We start from the raw sequence: 19442 nt of genomic DNA, 5'->3' as shown, positions 1-19442 counted from the left end.
CTGTATAATATATATATATATATAATATACCTTTATATAATATACAAATATACTTACTTAATATACCTTATACTGCATAATATATATATATATAATATACCTTTATATAATATACAAATATACTTACTTAATATACCTTATACTGTATAATATATAGATATATATAATATACCTTTATATAATATACAAACATACTTATACCAAATATACCTTTATATAATATACAAATATACTTACTTAATATACCTTATACTGTATAATATATATATATATAATATACCTTTATATAATATACAAACATACTTATACCAAATATACCTTTATATAATATACAAATATACTTACTTAATATACCTTATACTGTATAATATATATATATATAATATACCATTATATAATATACAAACATACTTATACCAAATATACCTTTATATAATATACATAATAAATATTCTTATACTTTTACCAAAGCAAATGATCGCTCAGTGAACACTACCAATGCCTTCATTGTATCCCTCTGGTTGTCTTGCACACCGGAAGGAGCGTTGCAAGGAATGGAGAGAGACGCTTATTGGGAGGAGGAACTCTCAATAATGAGACCACAACCTGAAACATTGTAACTTGAAATGTCATAACACCAAACATTGTAACCTGCCACGTCATAACACCAAACATTGTAACCTGCCACATCATAACACCAAACATTGAAGCCCAAAGCACCAGAACCTAAAATGCTGCAACCTGAAACATTGTAGGCTGAAATGTTATGACTCAAAACATCATAACCTGAAATGTAATAACCTGAAACAGTGTAACCCAAAACACTGCAACCCAGAATGTCACAAGCCAAAACATTGTCACCTGAAACGTCATAAGTTGAAACGCCGTGACCTGGGGTGTCACAATGCGACGTGTGGCAACACGAGAAGCGCCCGTGTGAGGTGCAAACAGCAGGTCGACCAGCGTCATGGAGTGGGTCGTGTGCTGTGATTGTGTGTGTGTGTGTACTTTTGTGACGTATCTGGGCGGGGGTCACGTCCAACTCACCTCCACCAGGTTGATCATATGCAGGAAGAACTCGTGGGCATCTTGTTGTCTGTTGGAGGAAAACTCCGGGTGTCCCCGGCTGACCAGGGCCTTCAACATCCGGGGGGAAATTCCTTTTTGTTGGTGCTGGAATAAAAACAGTGGCATTACACACACACACACATACGCATGCACACACACACACACACACACACACACACACACACACACACTACAGTCATATCTCAGTGGCATAACACTCGTCTTTATCGACACACAGCATCATTTTCATGGGCTGCTGCTGCCAAGTTGAACTCGTTGGCCAGGAACAAACATCTGATACCAAAACAGGGACGTTGGCATCGCCCCTTTGCCAGCCCATCACACAAAACTGTTAAAAAGCAGTCAAGCACCTAAAAAGTGAACATTCTTGTTCTTGGAATTGAATCATTTGTAGGTTTTGTGCAAGCTGCTCAAATCATTTTGGAATCTGAACGGGCCGTACAGTGCGTGCCCCCTCCCACTCGGTCCCCGCCCCCCAGCTGCCATTATCTCCCAGAGCTGTCAATTAGTGAAGCTGATGAGGCTTAAAACAAATTCACCTCCTGGCTCAGCGCCTCCCTGGACGCCTGATTGGCTTTTCACATCCTGACAGCCGACAACAAAATGCTTGGGAAGATAAGGATCTTCTAGAAGGGGGCAAGATAAACACACTGGGGGGGGGGGGACCGTGGACCGTTGAATTTTCACTTCCATTTTATTTATAGAACAGAATTTATCTGGAGGCGCTTTACACTTGGAGCGGGATGGAAGCACGAACAAACGCACTTGGCGATGGAGGCAAGGAAAAACTCCCTCTCAAACAGAACCCCCCCAGGCTTTGTGGAGCAGCCATCTGTCTCCACCAGTTGGGTTGAGGTAGACGGGGGAGACAGTTGGTAGACTAAAAATATTCCTAACCCTAAGCCCTAACTCCTAACTCCTAACCCCTAACTCCTAACATAACATAAAAAGTGGCTGGTAAGAAAAAAAATCATTAACTAATAAAAAAATGATCATTTATTATGTAATTGTTTCGTTTTTTGCATGCATGACTCGTGTTCCGTGTGAGGAAGTTGATGAAGTCCAGTTTCACCAACTCTTTGGCAAAAACGCCGTACAAATGTGGAAAAATGAGTAAAACTATCCCAGTTCAACTTGGCTGTCGATGAGGCGCCGTGTTGTTTGAAAGCGATACAGGAGATGCATGCGGTCATGACAAACATGACCACCAGCATTCCCAGCAAACCACACCAATGCTCTGCCACTGACCAGGGCCTTTTCATCATTAGTGTTCACCAAAAAATGATTCATTTTACGTGTTGCTGGCCTAACTTAAGCATTTTCATGTAAATGAAGTGTAAGGCAGTCAGAAGACGCATTGAAAGATGTTGTGATGATATGTGGTGGTCACTAGGTGTCAGTAATGTTAAAAAAAGAACAAGAAGGAACTCTCCCAATGCTAACGTGTGAGTCTTATTTTCCCTCATGATGTCTACTGTATTGGCTAATAGGAGTGTAAAGGTGACTATTTCATGTCTGGAGGGCTCTAATCATGTTACAAAAACATATTTAGAAGATGGTTAACAGGTTTTTATGCTCTCACTATCAAAATATTCCATTTGTAAAAAAGGAGTCCCACTTTGCAGGAATTCACTCATCACAGTGGGGTCTGGAACCAGGTAACCGCTGTAGACGAGGGATTGCTGATAGTAAAGAAGTGTTGGGGGAGGGCAGAAGGGCGATTGAAGGGGGCCGCAGCTAAAATGAGGATGAACTAAACAGCGAAGGTGAGAAACGAAAGCAACGGCGGCACACGTGGAAATGTGACAGCTGCCTCCAGAAACGCGGCGCCACAGCCAACAGGTTATTTTCAGAGCATGAGAAAGACGGCCCCGGCACTTTCTAAAATGTTTATGTCAGTCCGCATCTCCGTCACAAAAACAACAACAACAACAACAACAACAACAACAAAAACCACGCAGGCTGAAAAAGGGAGCACCCGCCATGACCATTCAGTAGCACGCTGCACATACCCCGTTTAATACCTTGGATTCTTCTTTCATCACCTGTTCAATCAGCTCGCATTTCATGGGCGGTTTGGAGTACTGGCCTGACAGGAGCCCGTGGCCCAGTTTAGCCCTGTTGGACAAAACAAAGTTCAAAATAGGACAACATAAGCGACTCTCTGTTCTATTTTTACACCCCCGATTCACTCGGCACATCCTCCAGACATATCAAATACTTTTTTAGAACATCTGGAAAAGAAAACCCAACGTCGTTGCCGTTTTTGGAACGAAAAAGTCACCAAGTTCAACACTTCAGTCTTTTTTGGGGTGGTTTTTATTTGCATTCATTGGGGAGAATGTAAGATTTGCACCCTTCTATTTTTGGCCCATTTTTTTCTTTTTAATGATTTCTATTTCATTTATAGCTGGAATGTTGATGGCCTGCTGACTTGTACTGACAATTTCACTGGAATGAATACAATCCACTTTATTTCTACACAACACAGGATTATTGCGCAATAAAGAGTTAAATTAATATAAAGAAAGCAGTACATTGAATACAAACAATACATGTAAAACACCAATAAATAACACAAGGAATGAGAACAAAAGAAAGAGTATGTAACATATCAGTGTCACACATGATTAGAATAGAATTTATTCACATTTATTTCTTACATTTCAGTGCAGACTTCATTCAAATGTGCGACTTCATTGAATGAATCGTTTTATTCGTGATTGTCATTATTGTTCTTCACTGACTTTGCTGAGAATATTTTTTGTGTGTGTCAGGTGAGATGAATTATTGATTATTGATATGATCATGACAAACACGTATCATCCTATATTTATTCTATGCAATATTCAGATGTGCGCTTTCAAAACAAATCCTATTATCATCCTGACATTTCATTTACTTCACTAATATATTTCTATTTGATTCTATTTAAGTCTCATTTTCCCATCCCGGCATGCTGGTTTCTAGCGGCCCCCCCACTGAGCTTATTGTGCACATGGGAAGTCATGTTGATCATTTGTTGATGTGAACGTGTGTCGTGGACCAGCGGACTCACTTACATTTGTGTGGCAAAGTCCTGTGACGGGTCGAGGGGTGAATAGTCAAATATCCTCTGCAGGTTCCCGACGTACCTAAAGAGCCAAATAAACGTCACAAGGCGCAGGGTAGTGCGCACGCATCGTTACCAATACACTGCACTTATCTCATGGCCATGAAATATTTGAAATTGACTCATTTCATGATTACTTTAGTGGACTGAATAGTTTGTTCCCCTGTTTGAAGACACGTTCATTTATTTAATGGCCTGTGGATTCACGCTGGAGTACGAGCGCCACTGGTGGTGCGTCACATACGTGACATCATTCATTCAATTCTCCAGTCATTCATTCCATAGTCAAATTCATCCATAATTACATCAACATTTCATGAGACTGATTATGTATTTCATTACCAATATATTTCTTTCATCTACATTTTAAAAAATATTTTTACACATATTGTAAAATATTGAAATTGATCCATTTATATTTATATTGAAAGAGGTTTATTTGTTGAATGGGCTTTCATGCGACGTGAATGAAATGAAGCGGGAGTGCGAGGCATCCAATGGGGCTCAGGAATGCTGGAGATTTAAACCCAAACGCAGCATTGCTGCTGCATTCAGGGAAAGGAGCAGGCGAGTAAAGCCCGTACACTATGTTGCTGAACCGTAGAGAAACGTTCAGCGGGCGTCAAGAAGCATTCCATTCAGTGGAATCGGTCAAAGCCGCCCATCGGAGAGGTGGAGGGCGGGGTCGGTGTACTCACATCCTCTGGAAGTCGGGGATGCTGAAGAGGACCTGCATGACCGTGCTGAGGTAGCAGCTGTTGCCGAGGTTTTTGATGCCCGTGTAGCCGGAACCGTACACCGCTTTCAGTTTCATGCCCGACTCCTGGATCACCTCCCACTCGCTGACCCGTGGCCGGGCGTTGTTGTCGGTGCGGTGGCCGTTCTCTGTCTTGGTGGGAGCCAAAACACACTTCAGTACGTTTACGTGCGCTCAAACCTTCCAAAAGTAGTTCACGCGCTCTCATGCCGTCGTTGGGGCCTCCCATACACCAGGGGGCGATGGCGGCCATTTCAGCTGCTTTAGCTATGAGGGTAGCGGAGGAGAATGCTACATGCTAACAGCCATCACGAGCAACGAAGGAACCAAACAACCAAATTCATGCGATGGCAGCGCACGGAAACGTGATCGTCTTCAGCGTACGAAGAGTGCTTACTCTTTTCTGCATCTGCAGCATGTCGATTCCAAAGTGGGACAGGTGCTCCGATACGTGCGGGTCCAGGACGGCTTCCTCTTCCTCAAACGAATAAACATCTGCAAGCAGAAAGTCCGTTAGTCCAGAATCCACACATGAGCACACAGCAAGACAAGACTTGGACATGCCGATGCGGCATGTGCCAGTGACGCAACAGTCCTTTGCTTTGTCTTTGGCTTTTTTGTGGCCGTTATTATTATTATTGTTATTTTTAGCAGTGATGTTAATAAAAGAAAGAAAGAAAGATAGAAAGAGTAGTATTACTACTACTAATAATAACAATAATAAATAGGTCCATAAATAAACCAAAAAGGGTATACGCAGAGTCACAGGTCACATATACGCTTTTTAATATCATTAGAGCCCTCCAGACATGACATAACACCCCTATAGTCACCTATACACTCTTATCGTCCAGTATAATAATACAATATCAATAGAACAAGAATAAGATAACAATATAATTGTTACGGCGATCAGCTGTTTACAGCATACATGTACCATGTTTAGAAATCCTACAATTTTTAAATGTTTGTGTTTGCATTTTGAAATGTTTATTGTCCCACAAAATGACGCCAAACAATATTATTGTCAACATTTTTTGAGACCAAATAAAGCACTGTTACGGCGATCAGCTGTTTTGCCGGCTGATGCGCGAGCCCGCGAGTGCTGCGGCCCTGTGACGCGCTCGGCAACAGGCTGAACCCTGTTTAGATTAGCGCAGGTTTCTTTAAGAGAGCACTTGGTAGCGCACATCCACTCCCGTATTTAACCAGGTTACTAGAGAGGGGTTTTATACAATTCGGCGTTAGTTCGGCCAGTCAAGTCACATGATCAAAGCCAATTTACTTTCATGGAAAGGTACAGCGGTGAGCGCTCCCGTCTAATCGGCTGGTGCGCGAGCGCGCTAATTACGCAGCTGTGTCAAATTAAGCAGAGTAAAGAGACGCCACTATATAGCAGAACAAAGGTTTTAGTTCCTCCACAGAGCTGTGAGAATACTACCAACAAGAGCTGAACAGACAGCCGGTAAGATCACTTTCTATTTTCTTTGTGGATGTGCGGCACTTGTTGCGCTGCTGTGGCATTGGAATGTGGGGCAAGGTGCTTTGTGTAATGTTGGCTGAGTAAATGGTTGCGTGTGGGGGAAATGAGTCACTTGGTTCACTGCTAGATAATCATTTTATATCAGATATGGATTGTAAATATGTGCCTGTAAAATTTGTGGTTAATTAATTCGGTATTTATTAAGTTGTGTTGGCTTTAATTTGTTCCATTAATTCATTGTTTCCTGTGGTTAAAAATGTATTTTTATGCATTCACACTGAAATAATTCATTTAAAATCTGTTTTAACTTAAAAGGAGAGAATTTAATCTATTTTCATGTACTTGTGTAATGGCTAATATTTAAGGGTTTGATAATTAATTGTGTTGTATTAATTGTTCATTACTGTGGGTTTTGATAATTATTTGATTTGTGAGTACTTGGGTATAAAATGTTAATCATGTGGTGTTTGTCATTTTAAGGTTTTTCACCTACTGGAAAATAAAAGGAAAAAAGGAAACAGTCTGGGCTTATTGAGTGAAGTCCTGCCTAATTGTTCAGCGTTGGTACACCCCTCCAAGTGTGGGGAGCACGGCGAAAAGCAAAAACACTTGACAGTGAAAAACCGCTGCAGCCCGTTGCTGCGTCCAGGCCCCGCCCGCTGCTGCGTCCAAGTCCAGTGTCCCAAAGTTCTCAGTAAAGCCCAAAATGGCCGAGTCAAAATCCCTGCAGCAGCTGAAGAGGGAGAGAACGACTGCCAAACAGCGGTTTACCCGACAAGCAAACGTATTGTTAAAGTCTTGCAAGAAAATGTCGGCAGAAGAACTGGTGGATGCCTTCGGCAAGGTCACACTTGAGGTCGAAAAGGTACTGGAGGCAAATGAGGAGGTGGAGACCTTGACTGAGGAGGTGGAGCTCGAACCTGCTGCTAAAGAGTACATCAATGCAGATGTGAGAAAAACAGCAGAGGACTGCGAGCAGAGGCTTGAAGAAGTGGAGGGCACCGTCCAGAGGGTCCTATGGCAAAACTTTGGCTGCTCCGAACTCTCCCTTGCAGTGGAAGCAGCTGAAAAAGAGTGCAAGCGGGTGGTGGCCAACAAACCTAGCCTGAAGCTGGAGGTATACGATCTCATGCTCAGCAACCTTGAGGGGCTGGTGAAGATGGCAAAACAGACCATGCGCCAATGGACGCGGTGGGTCCCAGAAGGAGAGCAGCCTGACTTCCGGCAGCGTGTCAGGAATGTGGAGACTTCGCTGCAAGAGTTAATTTCTGACAAGGCTACCTTGCTGCAGGTGAAGCTGGAAAGCAAGCGGCCCTCTGAGGAGACACCACACCAGTCACCTACCATCAAGCTGAAACCAACGGCACTCCCACAGTTCGACGGCAACAAGCGGAACTTCTACCTCTGGAGGAAAGAGTGGGAGGCACTACAAAGGCAAGGTGAGCCAACTGGCTCCAAGGAGGTCAGGAAAATCCAGCTGTTGGACAGCCTGGAGGACAAAGTAGTGAGGGACCTTCGCCTGTCAACATATGGGACGGCGGATGAAATATTTCGTGTGCTGGGGAATCGGTTTGGAAATAAAACAGCAATAGCCCTGGAAATCATTGAAGAGCTGCAGGCGCTGTCACCAGTAAAAAGTTACCAACCCAGGAAGATTGTCGATTTAATACAGGTCGTGGAAAAGGCCCTGTATGACCTCAGTGAACTAGGAAACACTGGGGCCCTGAAAAATCCACTCGTTACCAAGTCCCTGGAGAGTAAGCTGCCAGACGGCTTAAAGAAGGAGTGGCTGGTCCATGTGTCGGAAGGAGAGGAAGCCTCATCACCTGAGGAGAGGTTTGACATGCTCCTTAAGTTTCTGAGAAGTCAGGAAAAGATTTATGAGCAGCTGGACCAGCTCAGGGAGGATGACCCTAGCAGGAGGGAGTCAAGAGTCCCACAAAAACATGCCCGAACAAAAACCACCAACTCCTCAAGCTCCCAAGCATCCTGTGTTGTCTGTGGAGAGAGGGGCCATAGAAAGAGACTCTATTACTGCAAGAAGTTCAAAGCTCTCAAAATAGCAGAGAAAAAGGAAGCAGTTAAAAAAATTGGCGCTTGTGGGAGGTGCCTGGAGGTCCACGATGATGACGCAGAGTGCAAGACCACCTTTCTGTGCAAAAGCGAGGGGTGTAATGATGCTCAAGGCCTGGGTCATCACTACTACCTCTGTCCCAAGGCTACAAGTAAGGGAGATGGGCCAAGGAAGTCAAAGCTCAGTCCAGCAAAAGGGGGATGGAAAAAGTACACAGAGGCCCAGGAAGAGTTCCTGACAAGCCTGCCCCCTGACTCAGCCCAGCGGTGTCGTGATGTCTTCTGCAACTCAGTCTCAAAGACATTCAGTTCAGCCGTATCTGAGAGGAGTTTGCTGGCAGAGAGTGGATTCGAAGAGTTCCCTGTCATAATGATGATCCTGGAAGTTACTGCAAATGCTGGACAGAGGATTGGGACCCTGATTGACTTGGCGTCTGACACGAACTACATCACTCATGCGGCTGCAGGGGAGCTAAACCTGAGGAGTGAGGATGTGACGCTCATAGTCCATGGAGTCGGCGGGATGCAAGTGACAGTGGACACCAAGCGTTACTTCCTGAAGATCCGGGTCACAACTGCAAAGGGAACCCTGAGGTCTCACCAGCTTGTGTGTTACGGACTGGACAGCATTGCAGAGGTCAATCGCCACATACCACCCAAGACACTGCAAAAAATATTCCCGGATGTCCCTCTTCATGAACTGGTCCGTCCTACTAAAATCAAGCTCCTCATCAGCCATAAGGAAGGCCGACTCGTCCCTCAAAAAGTGCGCTCTGTTGGTGACCTTGTCCTGTGGGATGGCCCCCTTGGGAAAGCAGTGGGTGGCTCTCATCCAGATCTCATGGAAGATGTTAAAGTCATAGCCCATGGATCTAGAACCCACTTTGCCCGCTCCATGCGCACAGCAGCTGTTGCATACCAGGAGGTCACTAGCAGGAGCCCAGTTCATCACCTTCAACTCACCCAAGCAGTCACGTCTGCTGCCAACCGAGACTTCATAGACTGGTGGAGGTGGGACAGCATCGGGGCTGCGTGTGAGCCCAGGTGTGGCGGCTGCAGATGTGGAAATTGCCAACCTGGAGGGAAGGAGATGACAATCTCTGAGGAGAGAGAGCTGGAGCAAATAAAGTGTGGACTGACCTACATCAGTGGAGATCGCCACAGCGAGAAACCACACTGGCATGCAAAGTACCCTTGGGTGCAGGATCCAGCAACATTGCCAAACAACAGGAGAGCAGTCGAAGCAGCATTCCTGAGGACTGAAAGGCAGTTGGCAAAGGAGCCAAGATGGAAGGCGGCCTACAGAGCTCAAGTCCATGAGATGGTCGAGCGGAACGCTGCTGTCAAGCTGTCCAAAGAAGAGTTGGCAAGCTGGTCTGGACCTGTATGGTACATCAGCCACTTGATTGCCCCAAACCCCCGCTCTGTGACTACGCCAGTCCGCCTCGTCTGGAACAGTAGCCAGAAATTCAGAGGCCAGAGCCTGAACGACCTGCTCATGAAGGGTCCAGACGTCCTCAATGACATCCGTGCTGTCCTCACCCGGTTTCGTCAAGGTGTCTTCGCAGCACTTGGGGACATCAGTAAAATGTATAATTCTGTATGGCTTGAGGACCGGGAAGTACACCTGCATCGCTTCCTGTGGAGAGACTCTGAGGAAGAGGACGTCCAGGAATACGCCATCACTAGAGTTAACATAGGCGATAAGCCAGCCGGCTGTATCGCTCAAGTTGCCATGCGGGAGACAGCCAACCTGCCAATGTTTCGCCATCTTGAAGGAGAGCGTCGAGTGTTGGAGCAAGACGCTTATGTGGACGACATCTTGACCTCGCATGATGACCTGTGCCAGCTCAAGCAAATAACGACCAATGTTGAGCGCATCCTGAAAGCCGGAGGATTCTACATGAAGCCATGGGTTTACTCCGGCCAAAGTGGGAGGTCAGAATCAAGGCACTTAAAGAAGGAAGCACCCCCAGTGATGGTCCTCCCAAACCAACTCTCTGAGGAGAACAATAAAGCCCTGGGCCTTGGGTATGATCCTGAGAGTGACAAGCTTCACTTGATGGTAGCTGTGAACTTCTCCAAAAAGAAAAGGAAAATGAGACTCGAAGAAAACCTGTCAAGAGAGGAAGTCAGGGCTCGCGCGCCAGATCCACTCACCCGAAGAGAGCTCCTCAGCCAAGTCTCTGGGCTATACGACCCCCTAGGCCTTGCAACTCCTGTCAAACAAAAGGGAGCCATCTTGGTGAGGAGAGCTTTCCAGGAGGCAAAGGTCAACTACAGTCCAGCAGTAGACACGTGGGATGCGCCTTTGTCTGAGGGCCTCCGTGAAGATGCCATCTGCCTCTTGGAAGACTACGCTGAGCTCAGCCAGGTGAGGTTCATCAGAGCCTTGACGCCACCTGACCCATGTACCAAGCCCTGTGGTATCACCTTCTCTGATGGTAGCGAACGCTCTTATGGTGCCGTATTGTACCTTCGGTGGCAGGTACCAGAAGACGTGACCATACGACTAGTCGAAGCGAAAGCCAGACTGACGCCATTAGATCACAAGGGGGACGCTGTCAAGGCTGAGGTCTGCGGAGCAGTCTATGCAGCTCGTCTGAAAAAGCACTTCCAGAAACACTGCAGCATCCATGTGGAGAAGTGGCACCACCTGGTCGACAGCCAGACAGTCCTTGGAGCCATCCAACGTGAAAACTACGGCTATCAAACATTTTTTGCCAACAGAATTGGGGAGATCCAAGGCAGTACAAATGTCCAAGACTGGTGGTGGATCCCTGGGCCCCTCAATATTGCAGACATTATTTCAAGAGGGGCGAGCCCCAAGGAGCTGGACGAAGGCACAGAGTGGCAGCAGGGTCCTAAGTTCCTAAGTCTCCCAGAGACAGAGTGGCCAGTGAAGTCCGCCAAAGATGTTGCTGTCAAGGCCAAAGAGAACCTCATGCGCATCCAGAGAAAGACGTTTGTTGCTGCCCTGACCCGAGCTGGAGAGAAGGCGGAGCCCAGGCCTGAACTAATCTTAAGCCCCACTGATCTGCACCGGCCTCCTGCCGGAGATGCTGTCACAAGTCTGATGGATATTCAGCAGCCTAACCAGACTGGAAAAGTCACTCGCACTGGTCTGGAGGGCAGCAAAGAAGTTTTTTCGTGGCACAGGAAGATCAAAGTGGGAGGCAGTCCCGTTCAATGGCACAGTCACCGTGGCAGAAAGAGAGGATGCCTTCCGAGACCTCTGTCTAGCGGCACAAGTAGGAGCTACTTTTCCCAGCACCACAACGGACCGGCTGGTCGTGTACAGGGACGAGGCAAGTGGGCTATTGGTATGCGGAGGCAGAATCCAGCATTTCAAAGAAGACGGCTTGGCTGTTCCTCTGATCCCCTTTGACACCTGGCTGGGGACTTTGCTTGCACGCCAGAGTCACCAAGAAGGGCATGAAGGAGTTGCCGGGACTCTACTCAAGATGCGAAAGAGGGCTTGGGTTGTGCAAGCCAGAAGGCTGGCCCAGAAAGCCGTTAACCAGTGCGTCCACTGCAGGAAGGCCAGAGCTCAAGTCTGTCAACAGGTGATGGGTGACCTGCCAGGGGAAAGATCAAGACCTGCTGCGCCATTCCAGTTCATGTCAGTTGACCTGTTTGGACCTTACCTGGTGAAGGACGATGTCAAAAGAAGAGTATCCATGAAGGTCTGGGGGGTCATCTTCTGCTGTATGGCGAGCCGGGCCCTGCACATAGACCTGGTCAACAGTATGTCCACAGAGAGCTTCCTAATGGCCTACCAAAGATTCATTGCCATCAGAGGCCACCCCCTCAAGGTTTGGTCAGATCCTGGGACCAACTTCATTGGTGCAAAGTCCTTGTTGGGGGATTTGTATGCCTTCCTGAAGAGCCAAGACAGAGCTAGCCTCGAGGAGTATGCAGCGACAAATGGGACAGACTGGACCTGGAAAGTACACCCTGCCGACTCACCACATCGGAATGGAGCTGCTGAAGCTGCCGTGAAGGTTGCCAAGAGAGCTCTTCAAAGTTTGAGCAAGTCGCTTAATCTTACCTTCAGTGAGTTCCTCACAGCCCTCCAAATGGCAGCTAACCTGGCAAACGAGCGCCCTATTGATGCAAGAGTCCAGAGTCGGGAGGACCGCGTGGAGTACGTGACACCAAACTCACTCCTCATGGGCCGAGCCTCTCACAGTGGTGACTCCAAGTCTTTTGATTTCCAGGGCTATCCCTACAAGCGGCTCAGAGAAATCCAAGTCCAAGTCAACGAGTTCTGGAAAGCATGGTCCCAGCTTGCTGGCCCAAACCTTTTTGTTAGATCAAAATGGCATGCTACAGAAAGAAATGTCTCCGTCGGTGATGTTGTTTGGCTTTGTGATCAAAATGCTTTGCGGGGGCAGTTTAGACTTGGTAGAGTCGTCACTGTAGCTCCCGATTCAAAGGGCGTTGTTAGGGATGTTGAGGTTCTTGTCACTCCAGGCAACTGTGCCTCAGTCCACCATCAGCAGGCAGTGATCCACTCCACAGCTCTGAGTGACCGGAGAGAGAGGTCTAATGGTGTAGTATTGCGCAGAGATGTCAGGCGGCTTGTAGTTCTTTTACCTGTAGAGGAGCAGTGCCCCTAGTGGGGAAGGTGTTTGGTAGTTGGTCGCCTTTTCAGTTTTGCAACCTTTCTGACTAAGTCCAGAAAGCTTGAGTGGGAGGTGTTACGGCGATCAGCTGTTTACAGCATACATGTACCATGTTTAGAAATCCTACAATTTTTAAATGTTTGTGTTTGCATTTTGAAATGTTTATTGTCCCACAAAATGACGCCAAACAATATTATTGTCAACATTTTTTGAGACCAAATAAAGCACTGTTACGGCGATCAGCTGTTTTGCCGGCTGATGCGCGAGCCCGCGAGTGCTGCGGCCCTGTGACGCGCTCGGCAACAGGCTGAACCCTGTTTAGATTAGCGCAGGTTTCTTTAAGAGAGCACTTGGTAGCGCACATCCACTCCCGTATTTAACCAGGTTACTAGAGAGGGGTTTTATACAATTCGGCGTTAGTTCGGCCAGTCAAGTCACATGATCAAAGCCAATTTACTTTCATGGAAAGGTACAGCGGTGAGCGCTCCCGTCTAATCGGCTGGTGCGCGAGCGCGCTAATTACGCAGCTGTGTCAAATTAAGCAGAGTAAAGAGACGCCACTATATAGCAGAACAAAGGTTTTAGTTCCTCCACAGAGCTGTGAGAATACTACCAACAAGAGCTGAACAGACAGCCGGTAAGATCACTTTCTATTTTCTTTGTGGATGTGCGGCACTTGTTGCGCTGCTGTGGCATTGGAATGTGGGGCAAGGTGCTTTGTGTAATGTTGGCTGAGTAAATGGTTGCGTGTGGGGGAAATGAGTCACTTGGTTCACTGCTAGATAATCATTTTATATCAGATATGGATTGTAAATATGTGCCTGTAAAATTTGTGGTTAATTAATTCGGTATTTATTAAGTTGTGTTGGCTTTAATTTGTTCCATTAATTCATTGTTTCCTGTGGTTAAAAATGTATTTTTATGCATTCACACTGAAATAATTCATTTAAAATCTGTTTTAACTTAAAAGGAGAGAATTTAATCTATTTTCATGTACTTGTGTAATGGCTAATATTTAAGGGTTTGATAATTAATTGTGTTGTATTAATTGTTCATTACTGTGGGTTTTGATAATTATTTGATTTGTGAGTACTTGGGTATAAAATGTTAATCATGTGGTGTTTGTCATTTTAAGGTTTTTCACCTACTGGAAAATAAAAGGAAAAAAGGAAACAGTCTGGGCTTATTGAGTGAAGTCCTGCCTAATTGTTCAGCGTTGGTACACCCCTCCAAGTGTGGGGAGCACGGCGAAAAGCAAAAACACTTGACAATAATCCTATATATACAGTACAGTATATAGCTATATAGAGTATAATCTTTAAAACTCTCTCCCATTTTAATTGCTTCCTGTATTTGAACTAAAAAAGAAAATCCCCTCCATTTCGGTGGAAGATCAAAATGTCCTTCATTTTCCCTTCTTTTTCCAGAAATGATTGTTATTTAACAGGTAAGCCACCTTTACAAGACCCGTTTTAGACAAAACCAAAACACACTAAAAAAACGAAATGAATCCTTTTTTTTAACAGACGACAGTAGCTTGCGGAATTGTGAGCAATGGTGTTAAAATTAGCATCACAACTCCTCTGTTGTTTTTCGACGCGCGTGAGTGACGAGAAGAAAAGCTCTTTCTCTGTTTGGTGCCACCTGTTGGTTTGTCTGCGTAGATCTGGTCTTTTTTCGAGGGGAAAGATACCGTCTAACGTTGGCGCCAATACGTTTATTTCGTAACGGCCGCCTTTCATTGACGGCGTTTCCGCGCCAACATCAGCTTGAAAAAGGTTAGACAGGACTTGCATGGAACAGAAGGTGTCCATGACAGCAGGGGATCGGAGCGCAGAAAGACGGGATGGGTGTCCGACCTGCTCCATCTGGGGTGATGGTGTCCAGTTTGACCGCCAGGGGGTGGCTGGTCTCTTTGTAGTGGTCCAGGGCGTGGCCGTTCCCGCCGCTCCCGTCAAAGAACCACTTCCCGCAGAGCACCGCACCGTCCGTCAGGTTCAGCCACAGGTTGTCTCTCATCTCGCACTTCTGACACTTCCAGCCGCTGTCAGCAGGGAGAGAAAGTTCTGTTAGCGCCCGCTGAGAAGTGCTGGAATGATCTTGAACGTCATTCAGGATCTAATCTTGTTGATTCATCCACTACCAAGAAAACCTGCCACGGATGCGGGACGTTCCATCCGACCCGTGCCGCTCGCTTCCCCATGACGGGAAGAAACGGGAAATGAACTCAAATTCCCTCCCAAAGACGTATTTGCAGGTTTTTTTAAACCCCAACGCTCGCTCCAAAAGTCGTATTTGTACGTCTTTTACGTTGTTGTTGTTTGCACAAGAGGCAAAAAGAGGTGCTGATGCAAGTGCGCAATAAAGAAGTGACTTTTCAAGCAGTTTTAAGCCATAAAAGCGTCCACAAGGTGGCAGAAGTGCACCCGTTCAGAGCTCAGCATGGATCTTTTTCGTCGTCATATTCGTGCGCTTCACGGCAAGGAGGAAGTGGAAGAGCGTGGGGGAGTGTAGCGTGCGGAAGGTCATGCGTTCTAGGGACATTTTAACACACGGGCACACACACACACCATTTAGTTGCGAATGTTTGGATGGTTTTTGTCTTGTTTATGTCGGTGTAGTTGTTTACATATTTCAGATGTCACAAAAGCAAGCAATATTTGTGTCAAAGTGAAAGTTAGCTTGATGTGTCTTTTCACAAAAAGCTGCTTTTAGTCAGGAACTGATATTTTCCTGAAACGCGCCTATTCTACTGCTGATTACTAAACAACGCAAAAAGGTAGAAACTAACGTTTTATTCTGATGACAGATGGGAGTCTAACCTTTCTTTTGGTGGGTCGCATGCTTACTTAAGCATAGAACACAAGATTCTGGTGCCTTGAAAGATCCGTCCAAATCGTCTAAGATGGCCGCTACTGGAGGGGTTGTCTTTTGAAAAATGGCTGGGATTAAATGGCTTAAAAAAGTAAAATAAAAATAAAAACCATCACAGACAGGAAAAAAAACAACTGTAATTTTGAGAATAAAGTCAACATGTTCAAACAAAACATTTGTATTCCGATGTGGAAAAAAGTCGCAATTTTACGAGAATAAACTTGCAATATGAGGAAATGTGAATGCTGCTTTTTAATGACAACAAAAAAAACTAAACAATGTTGTAATTTTTGGAAAATTATGTTGGGGAAAAAGTTCAGAGAATAAAGTCAAAACATTTGGCAATAAAGTCAAAAACCAAACAGCAGAAAGGGAAAAACAGCCGTCATTTTAGGAGAATAAAGTCCAAATATTACAAAGGAAAGGTCGTACTGTAGAAGAATAAGTTGCTAATACTAGGAGGAGAAATGATGTCATTTAGGAGCACAGACTGCAGATATTCAGGAACAATGTGGTATTTTTTTACGCCGTGGAAAATGGAAAAAAACAGCTGTCATTTTGTGCGAATAAAGTCAAAATATTGAAAGGAAGAAGTTGAATGAGAAAGAAAGTCTCACTTTCTGAGGATAAACTACGTGAGATTAGGAGGAGAAATGAATATCCAAGACATTGCTTTGGGGTTCTAATTCGGAATATTGTGAGAAACAAGCAGAAATATTAAAGTCACTTCGGGATAAAGTGATAATGTTACGGGAATAAAGCCGTCGCAATACGACAACAACATTTGCAAATATTATTTAAGGAGAAAGTCAAAATATTTAGAAAAAAAAAAAGACTGAAAAGAATCCACCCCGTCAAAAAGGCAGCACATTCACGCACCATACTCCTACCTGGGGGGGATCCGGACCCCGTTGTCCAGCTGTCTGAGGCTCCTGGCGTGTCGGGACACCTGGATCTCTTCCTCCCAGGATTCGGGCTCCTGCTTCTTGTAAGCGGACGGCGCGTTCAGCACCGCGTCACAGGCGATCGTCACCTGGATGAGCCACGGGACGGGTGAGGCCGCGTTCGCTAGCAGTGGGCACACCCCTCCCATTTTGCTCAATGCTTATGACAGCATATCCTCTCAAGTGAAGCAGTGGAGATTTAGGAGTACAGTAATCCCTCACCACTTCACTCCACCACCAATTACTGTATGTGTTTTTCTCTTATTAGGTCCAGTACACTGGGTAGTAGGGGTGACTATAGGGATGTTATTTCATATGTAGAGAGCTCTAATAATGTGAAAAAACTTATTTAGAAGGTGGTAAACAAGTTTTCTATGTCTTATATGTCTTATTTTGTCGTATTATGTCTACTATATTGGGTAATAGGAGTGTAAAGGTGACTATAGGGGTGTTATTTCATGTCTAGAGGGCTCTAATCATGTTTTAAAAACATATTTAGAAGATCGGTGACAGGTTTTCTATGTCTTATATATCTTATATTGTCTTATTATATCTACTACATTGAGTAATGGGAGTGTAAATGTGACTACAGGGGTGTTATTTCATGTCTAGAGGGCTCTCATAACATTAAAAAGTGCATTTAGAAGGCGGTAAACAGGTTTTCTATGTCTTATAGGCCTTATTTTCTCTTATTATGTCTACTATATTGGGTAATAGGAGTGTAAAGGTGACTATAGGGGTGTTATTTCATATCTAGAGGGCTCTAATCATGTTCAAAAACAGGTTTTCTCTGCTGCAACTACCAAAACGTCCAATATTCACTTATCACGGTCGTGTCCTGCAGCCACTTCACCGTGATAAGGGAGGGATTACTGCATGAGTCATGAGAGGTTCCTTGAGAAGACATGGTGTCATAAGTGTGGGGGGTGCACTCACTCGTTTGTCCAGAGGACATGTCGGCATGCATGAAAAAAGCAGCCAAAATAAAGAGTGTAGCAAGGCTACATGCTAACAACAGCGCTACCATGCTAACCACAGCTCGGTCATAAGAAAGGAGAAACATGCAGTAAGCCACCAGCGCCATCAACGCTGCAGGAGTAAGAGATTGCAATCAAACAACAAATCATTCAACTCACAAGCACTTGATGGGGCAAACGTGCACAACATGCTGACACAAAGACTGGGGGGGTTCTTCCCTCACGGATGTACGCTAGGTGCAGCACACACGCCGTAGCTACACGCAGATGAACGACGCTAACTCCCGACGAGAGTATTCACGTCAAATTCTCTCATGACACTCCATGCGTTACATCAGGGGTGTCCAAAGTGCGTGCTGGGGGCCATTTCATGTACGTCCTATTAGTGGCCCACGGCACGCTGTAAAAATACTATTACACAAGAAAACAACGGCAAAAAATGGGGAAAAAACAGCAGCAATTTTACAAGAATATCAACACTGAATACCGAAATATTCAAGGAAAAAATCCATAATATTGCAATTTTTAAAAATCATCTTACGGACAAAAAGATTGTACTAAAAAAAAAAATTCATAATATTAGGAAAACTTCATTTTTAGTTGAACATGACTCCAAAGTAATACGATGACAAACAAAAAAAACACAAATGAAAGTTGCACATTTTTGAAAGTTAGGTTGGGAAAAGTTGAGATATGAGGAGAATAAATAAATAAATAATAATAAATAAATAAAGACATGAATAAACAACATGACGAGTCATTTTACCAGAATAAAAGATGGAATATTCTGAGGGAAAAACATGCCATTTTTACAAGCAACATGTTGAAATACCTCACCAAGAAAAGTGTCATTTTGGAAAGTAATATCATGAGAAATATGTTGTGAAAATTAGGATGGGACGGAGTGATTATTTGAGGGGAACAAGGTCACGATATGATGAGGGGAAGTGTGAGAATAAAAGCAGTGATATTCGGAGGAAAAAGCCTGCCATTTTTAGACGTGTCAAGTTGAAATATTAAAGAAAACGATGTTCTTTCCGAAAGAAATACGGTAAGAAACTAAACAAACACTTAAGTTGCACATTTTTGAAAGTTAGGTTGGAAAAGTTGTGCTTTAAAGTCGCGATAAGACGAGAAGGAAAGCTGCAACGTTCTTAATGGAATCAAATCTAATCTCATCAAAGCGTAAAGCTGAAATATTCAACGTTATTTAGTCAAGTCATGTTATGAAGAATAAAACCAAACATGGAAGCTGGTTAGGAGTCACAATATCATCGTTTCACTCGAATAAAAGTGTAATAACATTGGGAGGAAGAAAGGTGTCGTTTTTAGAAGTTGAAAGATGAAAGAGCGTCAGTACGAAGGAAGGAAAGACGTCGTACGTCTAGTAACAACATTCTCAGGAGAATAAAGTGCAAATGTTGTGGTCATAAAATCAAAACATTACAAGAACGAGCACGAGTGACGTTGGCTGTTTTGTTGGCCGGTGGAGCAGGTGTACCTAA

The 19442-nt window shown here is 44.7% G+C and overlaps 1 protein-coding gene across 7 annotated transcripts in view; it reads right to left on the bottom strand.

Moving 5' to 3' along the window:
* usp13 (ubiquitin specific peptidase 13) overlaps positions 1 to 19442 on the bottom strand; it is a 45177-nt gene that overhangs the window by 17260 nt on the left and 8475 nt on the right. For 2 of the 7 annotated variants that reach the window (XM_054790025.1, XM_054790031.1), the window contains 7 exons: positions 16907 to 17049; positions 15002 to 15186; positions 5356 to 5453; positions 4900 to 5090; positions 4152 to 4223; positions 3102 to 3207; positions 1048 to 1173 (listed from right to left, as the gene is read on the bottom strand). In XM_054790025.1, coding sequence (XP_054646000.1) covers positions 1048 to 1173; positions 3102 to 3207; positions 4152 to 4223; positions 4900 to 5090; positions 5356 to 5453; positions 15002 to 15186; positions 16907 to 17049 — 921 coding nt within the window. The remainder of the gene's footprint in view (positions 1 to 1047; positions 1174 to 3101; positions 3208 to 4151; positions 4224 to 4899; positions 5091 to 5355; positions 5454 to 15001; positions 15187 to 16906; positions 17050 to 19442) is intronic. The other 5 variants (XM_054790026.1, XM_054790027.1, XM_054790030.1 and 2 more) reach the window with 5 other exon arrangements.

The sequence above is a fragment of the Dunckerocampus dactyliophorus genome, chromosome 10, assembly GCF_027744805.1.
Source record: "Dunckerocampus dactyliophorus isolate RoL2022-P2 chromosome 10, RoL_Ddac_1.1, whole genome shotgun sequence".
NCBI classification, from domain to species: Eukaryota; Metazoa; Chordata; class Actinopteri; order Syngnathiformes; family Syngnathidae; genus Dunckerocampus; species Dunckerocampus dactyliophorus.
This window is presented reverse-complemented; position numbering and strand designations above follow the sequence as displayed.